Source organism: Myotis davidii, unplaced genomic scaffold (genome assembly GCF_000327345.1).
Source record: "Myotis davidii unplaced genomic scaffold, ASM32734v1 scaffold461, whole genome shotgun sequence".
Lineage (NCBI taxonomy): Eukaryota > Metazoa > Chordata > Mammalia > Chiroptera > Vespertilionidae > Myotis > Myotis davidii.
Window position 1 is genome coordinate 3,464,739 of NW_006295825.1, and position 21,627 is coordinate 3,486,365.

Genomic DNA, 21,627 nt, shown 5'->3' on the forward strand with positions numbered 1-21,627 from the left:
AAACATCATTACATAAAAGGGTATGGTCTTTTTTTTGTTTAGTTTTATTCATTTCAAACAGGCCGGATCCGGCCCGCGGGCTGTAGTTTGCCCACGGCTGGTCTAAACCAAGTAAATTACTCAAAGTTTTACTCAACCAATGAGTGTTCCCTGAGCATGGGCATAAGTTTGGTTCTGTGCTGTGAAAATATAGAGACTTTCCTCAACTCTCCTCTATATAATGGGTTAGATTCTTAGGAGAGAACTGTACATTAAACTGAGATGAGCCTTTTTATAGCTGAATAATATTCCATTGTATGCATATGCCACATTTTGTTTATCTACTCACATGTTGATGGGCACTTAGGTGTTGATGGGTAATTTCCACCTTTTGGCTATTATGAATAATTCTGCTATGAATATTAATGTATAGCTATCTGTACATGCTGTCAATTATCTTGGGCAATAAACTAAAGAGTGGAATAACTAGGTAATATGGTAACTTTCTATTTAACACTTTGAGTACTGCCAAACTCTTCCACAATGATTGCACCATTTTACAGTCCCAAAGTTCTGGAAGTGGATATTGGTGCTGGTTGCACAACAGTGTGAATGTGCTTAATGCCACTGAATTCACTTATAAACGATCAAAATAGTCAATACTATTACTTATATTTTACCACAATAAAAAAAAAAGATCAATGACATGAGCCAAGAAAATGGGTTTAGAAAAGCAAGTTATGCTCCTCATGGTCAACAAGGGTCGTAGTCTTTTTAAAGAGCATAGAGCAGGGCGTCTGGCTCCACTGTGGACCATTAACCCACACCCCTGCTGGTCTCCTTTCCTCCCGATCACCTCTGCAGGCCTGCTGAGCTCCAGGATTTTTATTGGGTTTTCACTCTCTGGGTTTCCTCTCCAGGCAAGCTTTGGTGTTCTGGTCTGATCCATAGCATTTCCACGTTAACCACGATTTCTTTGTGAATGAGTCAGAGGAGAGCAAAGGGAATATGGTGACACGGGCCAGACTAGGTTTCAGTCTTGGGATTAGGCTGTTATCACCGAAGAAACCTGTCTAACTTATTAGTAGTTTGTTGTTGCTGTTCAGAAACAATTTATAGAACCCTTCAGTGTGGCAGGCTCTGTGTAGGAGTCAGGGATACAAGAATGAATGAGCTGAGAGCCTGGTGCAGTGGTTCTCAACCTCCATCCAGCATCAGAATCGCCCGGCGGGCTTGTTCAATGGCAGATGCCTGGTGTCCCTTCAGAGGGTCCGATTCACAGGTCTGGGGTGGGGCCTAACAATCTGCATTTCAAACACGTTCCCAGTGGTGATGATGGTGCTTGTCCAGGGACTACACTTTGAGAGCCGCTGGTCTACGGGGTAGAAAGATATAAAATCTTATTTTGATAAGTGTGGTGCTGTTAGGAAAGCAAGATGCAAAGGGCTCTACAGGAGAGAGGTGGGTAGAGCTTCTCCACAGTGAACACTCTCAAAGAAGGTGGCAGGGATGGAGGAGCAGAAGCAAACAGTTGTCACCCATTTGCCTTTGGCAGCGTGCCAACCCCACGCTCCTCCCCATAACAGCCTTCCCTCCAGCCCGGCTGATGGGCTCCGTGGTTGAGCATCGACCAGGAGGTTGAGGTTCGATTCCTGGTCAGGTCACATGCCCGGGTTGTGGGCTTGATCCCCAGTGTGTGGTGTGCTGGAGGCAGCCGATCAATAATTCTCTGTCATCATTGATGTTTCTATCTCTCTTTCCCGCTCTGAAATATATATATATACATATGTATATGTATATATATGTGTGTGTGTATATATATATACATACAAAGCCTTCCCTCCAGAAAGAACCTGACATAGACCCCCTGTTCTCCACCCACTCCCTGGATCTCTCCTTTCCCTTCACCCCCACAATACTGCAGACGGATTACTGGGGAAGGTAGGGGGAAGTAGGGGGGAGGAGGCTCTAGATATGGCAAGGTGGAGAAGGACTTCCCAAGGACTCTCAGAGTTAAGTTGATAGCTCCAGTCTTGCGGTGTACGTCTTCCCACCTCCAGCCTGCGAGACTGGCCCCCACTGCCATGGCTGAACTGGAAATGATGCCAAGAGTGGCTTGGCAGGACTTTACCCCTGTCCTCCCTCTCGAGCTGATCCAAACAAAAACTGAAATAAGAAAAAGGTTGATATAAAGAATGGATTAAAGCACCTTTAGGAAACATTTCCATTTGTATTGCTCTGTAACATAAAATCCCAGGAAGACCGATGGGCCTGCAGTGGCAGTCCTGCTTGAAGCTTTCTAGGTAATAAGTAACCCTGACCCTCAGCCCGTGCTCACCGCCCTTGCTCTGACTCATCTGTAACATTAATGGGGGAAAAGCTTCAACACCAGTTTGGTTCCTCGGCTTCTGCTTGTTTATAATAAAATCATAAGACCTCGTCCATCAATGATTAACCCACACCCCTGCTGGTCTCCTTTCCTCCCGATCACCTCTGCAGGCCTGCTGAGTTCCAGGATTTTTACTGGGTTTTCAGTCTCTGGGTTTCCTCTCCAGGCAGGCTTCGGTGTTCTGGTCTGATCCATTCAGCAAACATTAGCTGAGTGCTTCCTTCAGCCCAGAGTTAATTTCTACCTCTGCTGGCTGGATCCATCCCCTACTATCTGCTCAGGGCCACACTCCATTAATGAGCTTCTCTCTCTCCTGCTCCACCTTCCTGCTCTACTCCCGTTGCTTCTGCGTGGAAATATGCTCAAATCTCTCCATTAAAACACCAGTTTTACTGTTATCTTCATCTTCCTATAATGTATACGTGTGTATGTACCCACACTCTTCTCTCATCTCTTTATGGCTAAATTTCTGAAATGAGCTTAAGAAATCCTTCACATCAATTCATTAAGCATTTAGTAAGTGCCGCTATGTGCTCAGACTTGGGGGAGAGATGTGACTAAAGTTCCAGTCTTCAAAAGGTCTTTGAAGCGTGCGGACTTGAAGTTCTAGCCTGGAACAGGTTTGTGCTCTAGCCTGGAGATGACAGTCCTGGGTGAAACAGGTTAAATGACAATTCAAGTCACTGTACCAACAGAGGCTGGCTAAGGTGTTCAGGGTAGGGAGAAGGCACTGGAGTAGCTTTGGCAGAACTTGAGGTGGACTTTGAGGAGTGGACGAGATTTGGAAAGCTGAAGAGGAAAGAAGAACGCATTTCATCAAACTTTTAGCATGAGAACATTTGGGAAGGTTGCTTAGCACAGCTTGTTCTGATGATGCGGGGGCTGGCCGACCTTGGGGCCGACCTCTGAAGGCCTTGACAATCTGAAGGGTTTTAGGTCATGACAGACGGCTATGGTTCTGCTTTGTTTTATTGAGGTGAGATAGGGCATGCTGTAGGAAAGGTAGTGGAGAGATGGAGTAGGGCCGAAGAGGTGGGGCTGCCCCTGGTTAAACCTGGTTATTAGAAAGGAGTTTAGCAGCTCACAGGAAAGACTGAGGCAGGGACCCTGCAGGGAACCTTTGCAGTGTGACCTGGTGAGGGCCTAACCTGGAGTGTGGAGGGGATGGAAATTTGACTCCAGGACCTGGTGGAGGTGGTAGAGGTGATGGAAACCTGACTCCAGGACCTCGTGGAGCTGATGGAGGTGATGGAAACTTGACTCCAGGACCTGGTGAAGGTGATGGACACTTGACTCCAGGGCCTGGTGGAGGGGGTGGAGGTGATGGATACTTGACTCCAGGACCTGATAGAGTTGGTGGAGGGGATGGAAACCTGACTCCAGGACCTGGTGAAGGTGATGGACACTTGACTCCAGGGCCTGGTGGAGGGGGTGGAGGTGATGGATACTTGACTCCAGGACCTGATAGAGTTGGTGGAGGTGATGGAAACTTGACTCCAGGACCTGGTGAAGGTGATGGACACTTGACTCCAGGGCCTGGTGGAGGGGGTGGAGGTGATGGATACTTGACTCCAGGACCTGATAGAGTTGGTGGAGGGGATGGAAACCTGACTCCAGGACCTGGTGAAGGTGATGGACACTTGACTCCAGGGCCTGGTGGAGGGGGTGGAGGTGATGGATACTTGACTCCAGGACCTGATAGAGTTGGTGGAGGGGATGGAAACCTGACTCCAGGACCTGGTGAAGGTGATGGACACTTGACTCCAGGGCCTGGTGGAGGGGGTGGAGGTGATGGATACTTGACTCCAGGACCTGATAGAGTTGGTGGAGGGGATGGAAACCTGACTCCAGGACCTGGTGAAGGTGATGGACACTTGACTCCAGGGCCTGGTGGAGGGGGTGGAGGTGATGGATACTTGACTCCAGGACCTGATAGAGTTGGTGGAGGGGATGGAAACCTGACTCCAGGACCTGGTGAAGGTGATGGACACTTGACTCCAGGGCCTGGTGGAGGGGGTGGAGGTGATGGATACTTGACTCCAGGACCTGATAGAGTTGGTGGAGGGGATGGAAACCTGACTCCAGGACCTGGTGAAGGTGATGGACACTTGACTCCAGGGCCTGGTGGAGGGGGTGGAGGTGATGGATACTTGACTCCAGGACCTGATAGAGTTGGTGGAGGGGATGGAAACCTGACTCCAGGACCTGGTGAAGGTGATGGACACTTGACTCCAGGGCCTGGTGGAGGGGGTGGAGGTGATGGATACTTGACTCCAGGACCTGATAGAGTTGGTGGAGGGGATGGAAACCTGACTCCAGGACCTGGTGAAGGTGATGGACACTTGACTCCAGGGCCTGGTGGAGGGGGTGGAGGTGATGGATACTTGACTCCAGGACCTGATAGAGTTGGTGGAGGGGATGGAAACCTGACTCCAGGACCTGGTGAAGGTGATGGACACTTGACTCCAGGGCCTGGTGGAGGTGGTGGAGGTGATGGAAACTTGACTCCATGACCTGCTGGAGACGGTGGAGGTGGTGGGAACTTGACTCCATGACCTGGTGGAGGGGGTGGAGGTGGTGGAAACTTGACTCCAGGACCTGGTGAAGGTGATGGATACTTGACTCCAGGGACTGGTGGAGGTGGTGGTGGTGATGGAAACCTGACTTCAGGAACTAGTGGAGGTGGTGGTGGTGATGGAAACCTGACTCCAGGACCTGGTGGGAAGGATGGAAACTTGACTCCAGGACATTTGAAGGTGGTGGTGATGGAAACTCGACTCCACGACCTGGTGGAGGTGATGGATATTTGACTCCAGGGTCTGGTGGAGGTGGTTGTGGTGGTGATGGAAAACCTGACTTCAAGACTTGATGGAGGTGGTTGTGTTGGTGATGGAAACTTGGCTTCAGGACCTGGTGGAAGTGGTTGTGGTGGTGATGGAAACTTGGCTCCAGGGCCTGGTGGAGGTGGTTGTGTTGGTGATGGAAACTTGGCTCCATGACCAAATGAGGGCAAAGAATGGACTGAGCCAGCCTGGGTCTGAGATTTTGAGTCTTGGAATAGTGGGTCCAATTGTTCACTGATGAGGCATTGCTCTATTCAGTTCAGATCTAGGTCAGAACACAGCAACTAGCTGCTATATGTGGTTCTCATTTGAACCCTGAATTTTACAAATAAACCATTACAAATTTATGAGAAAATTTGAAAATTTTTAATTTTGCCTGGATTTGATAACATTAAGGAATTAATTGTTTTCTTTTTAAGAGTGGTAATGATATTTTGAGTCCTTATATTTTGGAGAGACATACTAAAATATGTACTAATGACCTATATTTGGATTCATCTCAGAATTATCCAAGAACAGGGGAGTGTTGGTATAGGGTAGATGAAGCCGGATTGACTATGAATTGTTAGTTGTTGAAGCTGGGGTGTGCTCTCCTCTCTACTGTTGTATACATATGAAATTTTCCATAAAAAAATGCTGGGCCTCGGGTAATGCAAGTCTTACACCCTGGGCCTGATCGTTTCCAATCAGAAATCACAAGGGGCATTTAAAACTGTGCCATGTTAATCTCTTGTTACATTTCAAAACAGAAATTCGGTCCTCTTCTGTTTTGCCTAAAGCAGTAAAGTCATGAACTGGGAAGAAATAATGCCTTGCTTTTATGTGGAAACAAACTGGGAGATACACATGATCTCCTTTATCATGATCATGGGAGGAATCCAACCAATCGAAGAGGCAAAGCCAACCCTCAAGAGAAAAGCCACATTTTTAGGTAGCTGGAAATAAGTGCTTCTTTTGGAAGAGTTGGTACCAAGGGAGGTCTTCTGGCAGCAGACACAAGGCATGAGTGTGAAAGCTGAGACTGAGCTGAAAAATTACAGCCTGAGCTTCAACTACCAGCGAAGAGGCCGGTGCTACTGTGGAGGTGGGTCACACATTGCCAGACAGAGTCTGGGGGCAGAAAGGAGCCTCCCGCTGACACCCTGATACTAGTTGCCTGGTGCCCGCCCACATGGCACCTTGTTCTCACTTACAAGCCACAAAGATGGAGGCTGCTTTGACAAGGTCCCCAGTCATGTGAGAGGGGGACACCAGCCATCACCTGCTGGCGGAGGGTCCCAGGAATTGCCATGAAGCCCATACTGGGCAGGCCATCTCCCAGGCTACAGGGCAGCGAACAGGTTTCCTTTCAGTGAGGTCCCAGACAGAACAAATTGTCATACATGTTAACTAGAAAGCTAGGAGGGCAAATTTTGAACTTGAGGGGGAAAAATTATATCTGGGAATGGGAAGCTAGGAGATTATGTAGGTGTGTGCTTCTCTGGGGACAAACAAGCACACAGTTAGCATGAGAAAACCCCCGCAGTGAGCACGTGAGGGCCTGCTCATTGCGGTCATGGCGGACTGAGTGAGCCATGGTTCTTGTCTTCAAGGAGCACGCAGGAAGGGAGGAGACGGGTGCGCAGAATCTCCTGGAAAAGTGCTGAAACAGAGGGCATGTCGGTCCTGTGACTCAGGCAGGGCAACTCAGCCCAAGTCTAACTTTGGGCAAATCGGTTCATCTCATTTTCATCTATAAAATGGGGCAATTCTTCCCTTGCTGATATGGTAGAGTTGTAGAGCTGTAAGGAGCTAGAACAGGGGTGGGCAAACTTTTTGACTCAAGGGCCACAACGGGTTCTTAAACTGGACCGGAGGGCCGGAACAAAAGCATGGATGGAGTGTTTGTGTGAACTAATATAAATTCAAAGTAAACATCATTACATAAAAGGGTACAGTCTTTTTTTTCAATAGTTTTATTCATTTCAAACAGACCGGATCCGGCCCGTGGGCCGTAGTTTGCCCACGGCTGAGCTAGACCATTAAAACAACAACAATGATAAATAAAGAAGCTTCAGCAGTCCTGCCAGCGTGGTTCAGTGGTTGAGTGTTGACCTATGAACCAGGAGGTAATGGTTTGATTCCTGATCAGGGCACATGTCCCGGTTGCGGGCTCTATCCCCAGTCTGGGGCGTGCAGGAGGCAGCGATCAATGATTCTCTCTCATCATTGATGTTTCTATCTCTTTACCTCCCCATTCCTCTCTGAAATCAATATATATATTTTAATACCTTATATATAAAAAAGCATCAGCAGTTGCATCAGCAGCTGCAGGCGTAGCCCTCTTATCTAAGGGCCCGTGACTGGCACTCATGGACAAGTGCCCTCTGTGGACAGCAGCCAAGACCCAGGGCAGGTTCCTGATGCAGATGCTGCCCACTCTCCAGCCAGCCCCGGAGTAGCGGCACCCTGTAGCCGCATTCCCATAGTTGGTTCCTTGTCACAAGCCCAGGAGCTGCTGTGGCAAGAGCAACCCTCTCTGACTCGTTCAAACTCGCCTGATTCAGAGGGTGAAGGCGCTTAGTTCTAGTAATCTTAATAATTCCAAAGCTTGAGAGGCAGAAGGGATGTTTGGAACATGCTGTCCAATCCTCCCATTTGTACGCAGGGCAAAGGAGACTTGGGCAGGATGTCACTGGCTCGAGGTCACTGAGCTGGTGCCAGAATCTGGTTCTCGGACTGTCCTGGTCCAAGAGAGCTGCTTCTCTTTCCTGGGAGGTTTGGCCACCACTGTTGCCTTTTATAACCTTAGTCTTTTCCTGTCTCCAAATACCTCATTCAGCCGAATGTCCAAGGAAGGGTAGTTAGAACAAAATAAAGGAGAAAAATTCTTCCCAAGCTCTCTGTTCTCCGGGATCGTTCATTCTTTGGAAAATGTTTCCTAAATGCCTGTTTAGGTGTGTGGCCTCCATCACAACCTGGGTTCACAGAGATGAAAATGAGATGGCCCAGTCTCCAAGGAGCTCCTGGGGCAGTCACCACGGAAACGCTCTCTTCGTGAAACCTCTGCTCTAGGAAAAAAAAGTCCTTCTAACCTGGTTCCCTTTAGTCACGTGTGCACAGAGAAGTCCTCTCATGGCCTCTTTACTTCCTGAGAATTTCCATTCATGCCCATCTGGCAGCTTCTGCCACCTGGACTGTGGGCCCAGGTGGTGCAGTGAGCAGAGAAAAGGCGGCTGCCTTCCTCCGGAGGGCTTGCCCCCACTCCACGTGCCCCTTCCTGACCCTTAGGGTTTGTATGACACCTCCCTGCTCCCTCCTGTCCCTGAAGAGTTTGGTTCTGCCCTCAGCTGAATCACTGTCTTCCCCCGGCTGCCCCACTGCTTCGGTTCCTCCCGCCTCTCCCCAGTCACCATCTTGGTGCAGTTGAGTTGCCCTGAGTCCAGCGCTTTGAGGCCGTGGCTGCAAAAACAGCATAGTTCAGTGGGAACTCTGACTGACGTGTGCAAGTGAGGAAACGTGTCCAGTGAAAGGTTGGACTGGAGATTCTGAGGTCCCTTCCAGCTCTAGCATTTCTGAAAAGGTATATGCAAAGGCTGACAGCCTGGAAGGTTCTAGAAGGGTTCTACTGCGTGCGTCCAGACCTAGGACCAACTCCTCGCAGCATTTTAAATGAATGTGGGCGCTGAGTTTTGCTTCTCACTCTCCCTACTCTCAGAAGAGGCCTCCCGGTTAGAGACTGCAGTGCAGGGAACCGGGGTGCTGAGGGCCAGGACACGCACGCACAGTCTTGTTGTCGATGGAAGGGTCCCCAGAGGCAGTGGTGCTCCCTCCTCTGCTCTAGTTACCACCCTTCTCTGTGCTGAGCACTGATGAATGGACCCCAGAAGGCAATGCTGGGTTCCCCACTCCGAGAGGGCCCACAGGGCACCACCATCCACTCGAACAAGCCGTGACATGCCAATTATTTGCTCTTCTGGAGAAACCTCAGCCTGAAATCTGTTTAATTACCATGGAGATAATCTTTTAAACATAGCTTCTACATTCTTTAAAGACTTTTCCCTGTGGGAGCGAGAAGGTTTAGCTGACCGTGGGACGGGATTGTTTATTTTCATTTCCAGAGGAAGGACTACCACCTGGTAGTCATCAGGGGGCCTGGGCCACGGAGGGCTTATGTTTAAGTCTGCCTCCTCACTGACAGTTTGTCAATGAGGTTGTAATAATCAGTTTGTAGTACCGCCTTAGTTTTTCTCAGCGTGAACCTTGCACGTTGCTCTGTGATTCCAGGCCCGTAATTACTTGATGTTTGAAAAGTATCCCAGCAGGTTGGGTTCTGCACTTACCCTGGCTGTGGGTATCAAGAGCCAATATCTTCAAGGGTTTCCTCTCAGGAAGGTTATAGCTGTAAACCCATTAGCCTCAAAGACCTACCTGGCACTGCGGTCAGTCCGACACTGATTTTTCCCATCTGGGCGTCCCAGCAGATTCGTAAGTTCTTCCCACTAGAATGCACGCTTGGGGCAGCAGGGGCAAGTGGTGTGCAGCCGGGAGGCCCTAAGGCAGGGCGATCCCTGCTCACAGCAGGTAGACTGTGAAAGTCAACAGGTCTTCATGTGGAGAGGATGTGCTGTATGGAAACAGGAACAACGTACAGAATAACGCAGAGCTGGTGGGCCCTAGTCCCTGGTCTGCTGCTCTAGTCCTTTCCCCACATCACTGCCAGCAAGTGGTCTGGGGCATTGGCTGGACCTGATTCTGTAGGCTGGGATCTCTGGGCCTCAGAGAACAGACCTCTGGGGAGTAAGAAGATAAAAGGTGTAATTCTATTGAACGCAGAATTAGGAGGTTAGAAAAAAAATTGTTTGTGGAAAACTGATTAAACCTTGGGCTTGAATCTCTCCTTCCAGGTCCTGCTGGGGAGAAGAGCTGGCCCAAGAACTACCCGTCTTGTGGGGGCCTGATGCAGTCCCCGATAGACCTGCACAGTGATATCCTCCAGTACGACGCCAGCCTGGTGCCCCTTGAGTTCCAGGGCTATAACGTGTCTGCCAATGAGCAATTGACCCTGACCAACAACGGCCACTCAGGTGAGGGACAGACCCCAGAGACCTGCAGGTGTCCAGCCTCCCTTGGCTGCCTGCCTGCCCTCGTCCATCTGCCGGGGAGGGGGCTCCACTGCGGCACCAGGGGGAGGGGCCCAGACCACTCCCTCCAGGGGTGCTGGGGGCCCTGGGCTCAGCCCCTCTGCCAGGGCAGCACCTGTCAGAAGAAGCGCGTGTCTTGGGATGTGGGAGGGACAGGTCCGGCCCCTTTGGCCACTGGCTGTGGCATGGGAGTGAATTCTTGGGCATCATGAACTCAAGGAGCCACACAGTTCATTGCGGGCCATCACCCAGGCTTTGGAGTCAGATGAACCTGGATCTGAATTCTGGCTTGAGCTTTCACCTGGAAAAGCGGCATATGGGTGGGTACTGTGAAGACGGGAGAGTATGTATGGTGGGATCTGTTATCGAGTCGATGCTTCATAAATGGCAGTTACTATTGTTGCTGTGATAGAATTCTACAACTTGGCAGGCGCTTCATTAAAGGTTCTGTCTTCACGGTCAGGTGTGCGATGCATGGACATGCGAACGAGCATCTGTTGGTTTAGTATCAGTGTTCCTGCCATGGTTTTCCATTTTCCAAGGGGAACCAGGAAGCTGCTGGTGCCGCTGGGATTGCTTTAGTGAAACAGGGATGTTCTCAGGGAAGGAGGCCTGTGCCGGACCCGCAGGCTGTGTTTCCCGGGTCTCCACCTTGCTGTGTCCACCTGCCCCTGCATGGGACCCGAGCAGGTGCTGTCTCCTGACTCTGAAGGTCACCTCTCCACTCCCTGCAGTGAAGCTGAAGCTGCCCCCCGGCATGCATATCCAGGGCCTGCCATCCCGCTACAGTGCCACCCAGCTGCACCTGCACTGGGGGGACCAGAACGACCCCCACGGCTCCGAGCATACGGTTGGTGGGAAGCACTTCGCTGCTGAGGTGAGTGGGGCGGCCAGGCTGGCAGAAGCTGCCCAGGGTGGGTGATCTGGCATTCTTCCCCTTGGCTGGTGTGCAGATAAGACCAGAGCATGGGAACGGGTGGGGGTGGGGGCTTTGCCTTCATGCTCTCCACAGCCACACCCAGCCGTGAGCAGCACAGGACGGTGTAGCCGCTCCGGCCACACTGCGGCTCCTCTGCGGTGTCCCGGGCCCTCTCTCTCCTAAACAGGCTGAGTTTGTCTCTGTGTCGTCTGCTGAGCGATGCTGCTCAGAAGGCAGTGCTCCAGGGGGCACGGTGGGACACATATGCCTGTTTTCTAGACATCGCCCTTCTGTTGGCACAGATCCCACCAGCTCATCCAGCTGATGCACCCCCTGCTGAATTACCCTGGGCGAACTGCTCCCCCAACTTCGCAGTCTTCTCCACATGCCATGTTGTTGGCACAGGTCTTTCCTGTCCCATCTTTCCTTTCCCTGAACATGGGCTGTGCTTGGAACTTGGGACCCAAGTCCAGGGCTACTGTTTTACTCGGCCACAAACCAAGGTATGGCTGGCATCGTAATGTGCAGAGCATGATGGCAACCAGAGACTCACCAAGGACAGCTTGGGGTGTCAGCAGAGCACCATGTTATGTAGCCCTGAAGCACTAACCCAAAAGGCCAAGGAAGACAGGAGGAGGCGCGGCGGTACCATGGTGGGAGAGGGGAGAGTGGCTTTACGTCAGAGCTCCCATGGACTTGAACTTGGGGTGTGTTCTTAATGTTTACAGGGCAGTACGAGGAGGCAAATACAACTGATCAGCCAGTGGAGCTCACAGTAAATACTGACATGACCGCTCTCCTCTGTTGTTAATTGTTGAACTGCTTAATGCCGCAGGCTAATTACAGGTTGAGCTCCGAATGTGGAAAGACTGTAATGCTGGCCCAGTTGCATGGCACTGCTGGAGGTGCACATATTCCAGGCCAGGCCCCTCTCTGAACTCCCAGGACTGCGAGTCCTCCCAGGCTAATTGCCGCGTGGAGACTCCTACTTTCCCCTGGGGAATAGAGGAGTGAGGGTGTAGGCTGGGAGGGTTTGGACATTTAAAAATATTTCTAGTTATTGTATTTTCTGCTATTAAGCCACATCCTCAGGCCAAGAGCCTGGTGAAGATTGACCATAGATGTCAATAACAGAGAAAACGCATCAGGTGAACCCTAAAGTGGCGGGTTCTCTATGGAGGGTCCTTGGGAGTTGGAGGTTCTTCTGGGTGGAGTGTGTGTAAGACAACGCCGTCCTCGCGGCAGGGCTTCCCTTCCATTTGAATTCGTCTTCACCTCCTCTCGATTAGTCTGAACACAGTACCCACACGCTCAAAGGTCCGCTGTAAAAGGAAATAAGGCTCTAGGACCTCCGGGGTTTTAACCATATAGGATTCTGTGCCTTTTGTCAAAGCGATGCCAGGCAAGGATGGTGTTGGACAATAGGGGAGGCTGCATCCTTCAGGGGTAGGGGGTGGGGGTGGGGTAGATGGTGAAGTCGGAGCCCCTAAGAAATTCTGAATAGAGGTCCACATAAAAAAAAAGCAATAGTTTGATGTAATTTTTAAAAATTAGGAAGGGCCACTTGAAAAGTGGAGAACATTGAGCTGTATTTGAACATTGAACATTGAGCTGTATTTAATAAAATATTCTTGAATTCTAAATATAACCATATAAGATGGAAAAAGAGGCAAAGAATCAACAAAAATGCATGTGTCAAACCTACAGATCTGTTTACTAAGATGGTTTTTTGGAGAACAAATGACACCACCTTTAGGATTAAAAAGCAGGTTATCAACGTTTGTCAGAATTTGTCCCAACAATGCCTTAATGCTTACCTAGACTTGTTTTCACTCGAGACCAAATATTAGACCTGCGATTTTCTCTACCCTAGGGATAAATGTGTGTCCTACTGAGGATACAATTACAATTAAGTCACAGTTAGAGGTTTACTGCCCCAGCCCCCACTGCTTCCAGATCAAGTGCATAGGGGCCAGACACTTGAGGCCGTTTTGCCCCGGCTCCAGAACAAGTAAGGACAATTAGAAGGGAGAAGTGTGCGAAAGTACCAGGCTAGTATAAAAACCCATTTGATCATTCATTCATTCTTCATTCATTCAATATTGGTACTTTCCAAGCAGGATATCAGACACGGGATACAATGAATTAGGAAGGTGGACAGTCTGGCCTGGCAGTTTGCAGGGAGAAATGAGGGAAAAGGGAAACTGAGGCGGCCATGAGGGGAGGGTCTGAGAGGCATGATCTAACTGGGGGGAGGTCGGTCCTCCCCATGGGACTCCAGTCTCTCTTGCAAAAGCCAGAGGTTCCCATGAGTCGCCCATGCCCTCATAAGCGGCTTCTCGCCCACTGCAGCTGCACATTGTCCATTATAACTCGGACCTGTACCCCAACGCCAGCATCGCCAGTAACGAGTCAGACGGCCTCGCTGTCCTAGCCGTTCTCATCGAGGTAAGAGACGTTAAGAGGGGTTTTACGTGAAGTTTGAAGCTGGGATGACATCAGACTCGGCATTTGGTTCCATGCAACCCGTGTCTTGCCTCCAGAGCAGGGGGGTGTTCCCCATAGAGTTCCTTCTCTCTTGGCCTGGGGGCAGCACTTCCTGTGGCTGAGCAGCAGAAAGGGGCATGTCCTTCGTGACATCGGGAAAATGAGCCCTAGTCCCCATCCCTAATGCATAAGGGATGGGATTGCCCAGTTGGACAGGACATGTGAGTGTGTGTGTGTGTGTGTGTGTGTTTGAGGGGGAGGTAGTGGTGGTGGTGGTGGTGAAGTAGGAATCATTCAGTTCCGTTCCATCAAATGCCTGCACCCCTGACACAACTCCAGGCATCCAAGTTCCATCCTGGAATGAGTTCTTTCCTAGTCCCAGGAAATGGGAACCTCTCCCGATTCCCCGGCAGTATTTTCCCCTAATGAGACAGCCTGGGCCTTGTTTCTCAGCATGCACACGGCCTGGCCTGGCGGCATGAGTGCAGGCTCCCTCGAGTTCTGGTTAGAGAACAAGCCTTCGGGCTCACAGCGGGTCATCGGGAGCACAGGCTGCATCCCTCGCCCTGGGACACTCCAGCCCAGCGCCTTGGGTGGAAACAGCACATCCTGAGCTACAGGAAGGCAGGATCGTTCTACCGACCCCGGGCCAGCCTAGAGACCCATCGTAACTGTCCTTGTAAAGGGCGTTCTTCAGGGAGGCCTGGCAGCAGTGACCATGGCCCCAGCCAAGCCCTACCATTGCCATTGTCAGTCCAGCTGGGCCTATAGAAATCTCTCCCAGTTCAACCCACCCTGTCTCTGTTGCAGATGGGCTCCTTCAATCCTTCCTACGACAAGATCTTCAGTCACCTTCAGCACGTGAAGTACAAAGGTGAGGTGTCCTGGGTGCTGCTTCACCCTCTGTTGGGACGAATGTAGTGACTCCCATTTGACCTGAAGAAAAACGAATGCTGAGGGCAGGTGTCTGGGACCAGGCCCCTGGGTCCGATGGCCCAGAAAGGGGCTAGTTTCCTCCACATTTCTAGGCTCAGTCACATGCTCAGCTGCTCCTCTGCTGTGAGGAGCAAGGCCGACACATCCCCCAACCTGTCTCTCCAGGCCAAGAAGTGCACATTCCCGGCTTCAGCATTGAAGAGCTGCTGCCCGAGAGGCCGGCCGAGTACTATCGCTACAGAGGGTCCCTGACCACGCCGCCCTGCAACCCCACGGTGCTCTGGACGGTGTTCCGGAACCCCGTGCACATTTCCCAGGAGCAGGTGAGTGTCAGCCCCTCCTCGTCAGAGGCCACAGGTATCCCCCACGGCCTCCCCAAGGGCTTGCTTTCCTCGCTTAGAGTTTCACTGGCTACGACTCCAACCTCCCAAATGCCCCAGGCGCCTGGGAAGCTCTGTGTGGGGCCATCAAGTCTCATGAAAACGAGTCCATCTCCACCGTTCTTTAAATAGAGTTGCCAAGTTGCATTTCCCACAATATCCCTGGGTGGATGGTGTTCACTCCCACGTGGAAGGGAGTAAAAAAAAAGGTTGAGTGGGTTCAGGAACCGGGGAGCTGGGGCTGCTGCCATGAGGGAGTGAAGGTCTCCGCCCTCAAGCTCACAGTCTAGCGCGAGAGGGAGGGCCAGAAGCCTGGCAGTCATCTCAGCCCCTCTCATCGTACAGGGGACGAAAGTGAGGGTTAGATCTGAGGAGACCTGCGGGATCACCGCTGGCTAGTGACAGAGCCAAGAGTTCCAGGCCCTGCCCGGCCCTCTACGCCGCAGCCTCAGTTCAAGAAGGAAGCGGCCAGGAGCCGGGGCTTACGGCCCAGCCCACCGCCACCCCCGCAGAGTGGCTCCTTTTGTCCTGTGAGCTACCGATCTGAGTAACCTAGATAAAGGCAGCAAGTAGGCAGACAGGAATAAAGATGTGGTGAATCAAGGGGAGAAACATGCGGGGAAGCAGTCACATCCCACCCGGAAACTGCCGTGCAAACACTCTGTAATCCATGTGGGCAGATGAAAACCCGTGGGACTGGCAATCAGATGGCCTGGGCAGCTCCTGCCTCCTCTTTCCGTTCCTTCTGATGGGAGGAAGCCCCACAGAATAAGCCCCAGGCCCCTCTGACCTAGAGTCCAGTCCCAAACCAGGCTCAGGAGAGTGGAGCCCCTCCAGCACCCCAGGCTTTCCTCCCTGCACACAGACGGCGGGCACTACCTGGAGGCAACTGCACCAACCTTCCCAAGCCTGGGGAGGTGGGCCGACAGCCACCTTACCCTGTGCCTGTCACCCAGAGGCCCGCAGGGGAGAGGCCGTTCTCTGGCCTTCCGCCTCTCTCTACTGAGGCTCTGCCAAGGCCCTGTGGGGGGGAAGGGCAGTCCCCCCTCCTGAGGTCAGGCCAGGGAGCCCTCACTCTGCCTGAGGGTGTGTGCTCCCCTCCCACAGCTGCTGGCTCTGGAGACAGCTCTGTACTGCACACATGAGAACGACCCATCCCCCAGGGGAATGGTCAACAACTTCCGGCGGGTGCAGAAGTTTGATGAGAGGCTGGTGTACATCTCCTTCCAACAAGGTGAGGACATGCAGGGCGTGGGGGGCGTGTGGTGCCAAGACGTCCTTGCCCCCCCCTCCCTCAGGCTTTGTCCCAATGCCCTTGGGTGGGTTATGAGCACTCTGGCCGCCAAAGGAACAGGGTGCATGAGGAGCTAGTTGGGGCGGGGGGCCAGGGGAGGTTCACTGAGATCTCCCTTCGTGCTCCTCAGTCCCCTGAGCCTTTGTAGGAAGCACGCCAGGGCCTCCGGGCGCACAGACCGGAGCCCTTGTTCAGCCTGGGAGTGTCCCACAGCTGGGAGAGAGAAGGCTCCGGGACCTCTCTGCCCTGGAGACCCACCCCTTCTCCTGAGGCCCATGGCAGCCCCCTTTCACGCGATCACACTGCTCACGTCTCCTTCCAGGCTTTCTGAGCCCCAAGGCCCGTCCCCAGCCTTGCTGGGTGGTTGGCCACCAGCACCATCCATGTCCAGGGTCTCCTCTGGGAGGAGGTACATCCGTGGGCATATCCATGTGCACAGCTGCTCGCGGTCCAGTGGGGCGGGCCCGGCAGGCAGGGAAGCGCCTGCATCACTGCCTTTCGGCCTCCTCCCCCGGAAGCTGCTTGGGCACAGGCACACAGCGGCTCCTGAAGGAAACCTACAGTTTGCTTTATTCCTCCTGCTACAAAAGCCCCGCTCTCCCTTTCAAACCCAGACCCATAACTCCCCAGAAGGACACTTACCATCTTTACTTGCTCGGCACCTACACCGACACTGCAGGAGGCGAGGGGTCTGGGACAAGGGGGTCAGGGAGCACTCCCGGGGCCCACGCCCTTCTTCAAACCTCCAAGTCTACGCTCTCCCTGCAGATGCATGAGCTTTCCCACCTTGGGAGCCTCAAGTGGTCAGGGAGGTGCGTGGAAGGACCACTTTACCCTCTTACACATCACGGGTGGCCGAACTGGGCCAGGTGTTCATATTTCAAGACGTTCCCATTAACCCATGTGCCAGAAAATCAGCTCTCCGTGCCTCACCGGGTCCGCCTTTTGTGTTCCTTTCTTACTGTGTGAGATTATAAATATCACCCACTAAGCTAGTTAAACATTTGAAGATTGTATTTCAAAGCCTTAGTCAGAAAGCTTTAGAAGCATGCCCTTCTGAATCACCCATACCTCTAGTCACTAGCATGTCCTTCTCTGTCAGTTGCTTAATCAAGAACTGCCCACGAATTTATCTTCTGTGTTCTCTCCAGATACCACTAGTTAAGGTGATTTCCCCCTTTCCCTCCTTTTTCTGGCCTGAAAACTGAATCTGTGAACTGCAGACCTTCCTGAAAATTGAGAATGTATGTGATGTGACAAGAGAGCTCCTTAAAAGCCTCAGATGTGCAGAATTCTCCCTCTGGGATCTAACCCGGATATAACCTTCTCTTTTCCTGTTCCTCTAAACAGAGTATATAGTGTCAAAGGTTAAATAGAAATTCTTCGTCTCTTAAACAAACCTGAAGACTCTGCCTGCAGAGAAGGGACTTGCCCATGTAGACCGGGTGGACGTGGCTTGTGATTTGAGAGAATAATCGGCTCTCTTCTCCGGGCTCGTCTATACACGTCACAGGGGCCAGGGTGACAAATGCTCCCCTGTTGTCAGGAGACGGAGGTTCAAGAACTCGCTTTGTTTCCTCCCGACTGTATGATGTGGGCAAACGATGTCCCTCATTGGCCCTGGATTCCTCGGCCGTAGACTCCCAGGCGGGCCTGGTGAGCTGACCCCTTCCAGGGCTGATGCACTGATCCTGAGTGGACACTAACGGCCTCCCACCCTGCCTTTACATTGCAGGGACAGTGTTTGAGGGCAGTTACAGAGGATGAGAAGAAGCCACGCAGGAATTTGAGGCTGGCATCCCAAAGTAACCCCCACTTGTAACGATACGCTGTGGCATGGGGAGTAATTAGCCATCTTCTTAGACCAGCTCAGGTCTAAGCTGGCGCTTGTAGAGTGGGCAGTGCCGTCGGGGGTGTAGCTGGGTGCTTCAGTAGACCGCCAGGTGGTGAAGGGAGCAGCCCACAGACCGAGTCCCAGCTTTTAGGGCGTCAAGATCAAGGCCCAAATGCAGCGCTGCTACTGCCTGCACTGCCCGGCTCACCCAGAGCTGCTGCTGGCAAGAGCCCAGGCTGGGCCCAGCTCTCTCCTTGGAGTGGGACTCCACGGCAGTCCAAGGCAAACCTGTTCATTTGGAGGCTGATTATAGAAACGTGGCCAGAATTCTCCCCTCCCTCTCACTTCCAAAGGATGTGGGCAGCAAACGGGGCTGTTACCAAGGAGCAATGAGGAGGCAGCCCCACAGGAGTGAAGCCCCAAACCAGGGCACTGCATTCACGAGGCCCTCTCACACTGGCTGCCTCAGACAGGGATGCAGGTGTGTGGGGGTTGCAGGTGTGTGGAGGTTGCAGGTGTGTGGGGGTTGCAGGTATGTGGGGGTTGCAGGTGTGTGTGGGTTGCAGATGTGTGGGGGTTGCAGGTGTGTGTGGGTTGCAGGTATGTGGGGGTTGCAGGTGTGTGGGGGTTGCAGGTATGTGGGGGTTGCAGATGTGTGGGTGAGCCTGTTGCTCAGTGAGAGCCTGGAGCAGTTTGGACTTAATTATTTGCACACACTGTCTCCGAGGCATGTTTGCAATGGGGTGTGGTTCCCTCAGGGTTTTCTCTGGAAGTTATCGGGAACAGCGGAGTTGAAAAACGTTGCCAGGAGAAAAGTAATGTTAAGGAAATCCTCTGGGAGAGAAAGTGCATGGACTGAGAGGAGGATCTGAGACTGAACCAAATTGGAACCACTGGGACGGAGTCGTTTAACATGGCCCTGCCCTTTCCTCGGCTGTGCTCAGAAAGGCGGACAGGACCTGGGTCCTGTCCTCAAGGGGGTGGAGTGTAACCCTGACTTAGCCCTGCGGCAGGGCTGTCCAGCCCGTCCATTTGGGGCTGGGTGATTCTCGCGGTGGGGCTGTCCTGTGCACTGAGGATTAGCAGCAGCTGGTCTCTGCCCACTAGATGCCTGTAGCCCCCGACCTGTCACAGCCAAAACTGCCCGCAGACGTGGCCAGATGTCTCTGGGGGCAGAGGGGCAGTTGCCCTTGGCTGAGAACTACTGCCCCAGGAGCGTGCAGTGACTTTTCTACCACAGGACTCCAGAGCATTACGTCACACGCCCTGGTGATGACTCTATTGAGAAGGTTACCCCTGAAACAATAAGGCTGGGGTTACTCACGTCAAACCATCAAACCCCAGAGGGACTCTGGGCCCCATATTCTTTTAGAACTTGCGTATTCTTTTATATAATCGGGTATGCCCATGGCTAAGAGAAATGGGTGAGAGAGAGCTATTCACCCTTAAGATTACAAACCTCTGTCCCAGGGGTCCAGACGCTGCCCAGGTAGCAACTTCCCTCAGAATCCCCTCATCACTCCCCTCCCTCCCTTAGTACAAGGTTTTCTCTCGTCATTGCCTTTGGTCACAATGCCCACTCTTTACGGGGAGGTGCCAGGTGTGCCAGGCACTTTCTGCAGCTCCTACGAGGTGCCTCCTCTAAGTGACACAAATGGAAAGCTGGACTGAAGCGGGAAAACAAGGCTCATTGTCCTGAAGGCAGGATCCGGAGAGAGGAGCACATCCGGGACCATGCCCGCCTGCCCACAGGAAGTCAGATGCCCCCGTGAGGAAGGGAGGGGCTGCAGGGGTGGAGTCACAGTCCAGGGGCCCAGTTCTTGGTTTCTGCAAATTGACTCTTCCCGGCCTCAGACACCGACGCTGGGTCCAGATGGTGATGGGTGACAAAGCTAGCGCCCATCCAACCTGAGTACTCATGTTGTCTAGCCCTGTTTTCAACACTGAGGGACAAGAGGAAGCCAAAAAGTTTCTATAATCCTGTCTTTAGTGGGCCTGCGCTGAGCAACTGCATGCCGCGCAGTGGGACCGGAGCCGGTGAGGTGCAGGTAGACAAGAGCGCTGCACAGTGGGGGTGGGGTGGGGTGGGATGGGGTGGGGTGGGGGCTCACCCACAGCATCTCTGTGGAGGAGCACGGTCAGATTCCGCTTGACCCTAAGGAAACCGGGCAGTTTTAGAAAACCTTTAAAAAAGAGGTAGAACAAAAGCTTGCAAAGCTAAGATGGCTAATTATCTGATTTTTCGAGACCAGAATGTATGCTGTGTGGTTCTTGACCTTGTGTTTCTCCAAGTTCCTATTTATAAATAAACTCTATGAGACGGGAAAGGATCCGTTCTTCCAAAGTATCCCAATGAGAGACCAGAGGGGCTCCTGCCTTCCAGCTGCCCCTGAAGACGGGGGCTGACGGGTCAGGAGCAAAATCATCAACGTGCTGAGCAGTGAGTCCCAGTCCCTTCATCTAAGGCAGTCGCCACACCGCGTGCTTTCTGCGCACAGCCCAGGCCGGGCTCTGAGGGAACGCCCAGGGAGCAACTTTCCTGGGAGAGCCCGCCGTGGGCGTCACCTTGCCCCTAACAACAAGCCCCTGGCCCGGAGCAGACCGTGCTCAGAAACGACGTGGGCAAAGGGGTCAGGCCGGGAGCTGGAGCTGCCTTGGCGAGGTGGCCCGGCTCCCCTGTCCAGCACCGTCTCCCCGGCACCCATCCACACGGTGCCAGGCCCCTTCTAACATGGCAGCTGTCTCCGTGTGTGCACCCATTTATTTACGTCACCCACACGATTCCCTTTGGGAGGCCCCTCGCCTCTTCCACCTGGAAAATTCTTTCAAAGCCCAATTCCAATCATATCCTCCCAGAAGTCTCCCCTATCCCCCGACGGCGACTCATAGTCTCCCTCAGAGAAGCCGGGGTCACGCACCATCTCTGACTCTGAGTGCGCCGCAGGGTGATTTGTTACCGCACGGAAACAGAAAAGTGACTTGTCCGCACACTTCAGGCGCCGTGAGGACAGGGACCATTGGTGTCTTTCTCGCTTTTTGTGCCTGGCACTGTGCCTGGTGCTCAGGATGAGTTCGAAAGAACGTAACCAATCTGCCTCCCTTCCCCTCCCCTCCCCTCCCCTCCTGAACATCAGCCTGGCGGACTGTTACATTTTAGTTTCATCTTTATTTTGCTTTGGTATCAATTTGCCAACAGCATCAAAATCAATTCATTTGTTTAAGAAAAACTAGAGATGGGCACTTAGCTGCCAAGCTTTGAAGGCCTGGGAGGGAGTTGCCTAGAGATGCTACCAGGCTTTCCGTTGCCCTGGCCTGATGAGGATACAGGACCCAGTCTCACCACCCATCACTCCTTCAGCAGGGAGGGTACCAAGCACCCCGGGCTGGCACTGTAACCCGCGCCTACTGGCCGGCGCCTAGGCCCTAGAGGGGGGGGGCTCCCT

At 52.6% G+C, this 21,627-nt stretch overlaps 1 protein-coding gene across 1 annotated transcript in view; it reads left to right on the forward strand.

Moving 5' to 3' along the window:
• Positions 1-21,627, forward strand: part of CA12 (carbonic anhydrase XII) — a 54,603-nt gene that overhangs the window by 27,289 nt on the left and 5,687 nt on the right. The window contains exons 3-8 of the mRNA XM_015568548.1: positions 10,098-10,277; positions 11,069-11,211; positions 13,606-13,701; positions 14,551-14,614; positions 14,842-14,999; positions 16,164-16,290. Coding sequence (XP_015424034.1) covers positions 10,098-10,277; positions 11,069-11,211; positions 13,606-13,701; positions 14,551-14,614; positions 14,842-14,999; positions 16,164-16,290 — 768 coding nt within the window. The remainder of the gene's footprint in view (positions 1-10,097; positions 10,278-11,068; positions 11,212-13,605; positions 13,702-14,550; positions 14,615-14,841; positions 15,000-16,163; positions 16,291-21,627) is intronic.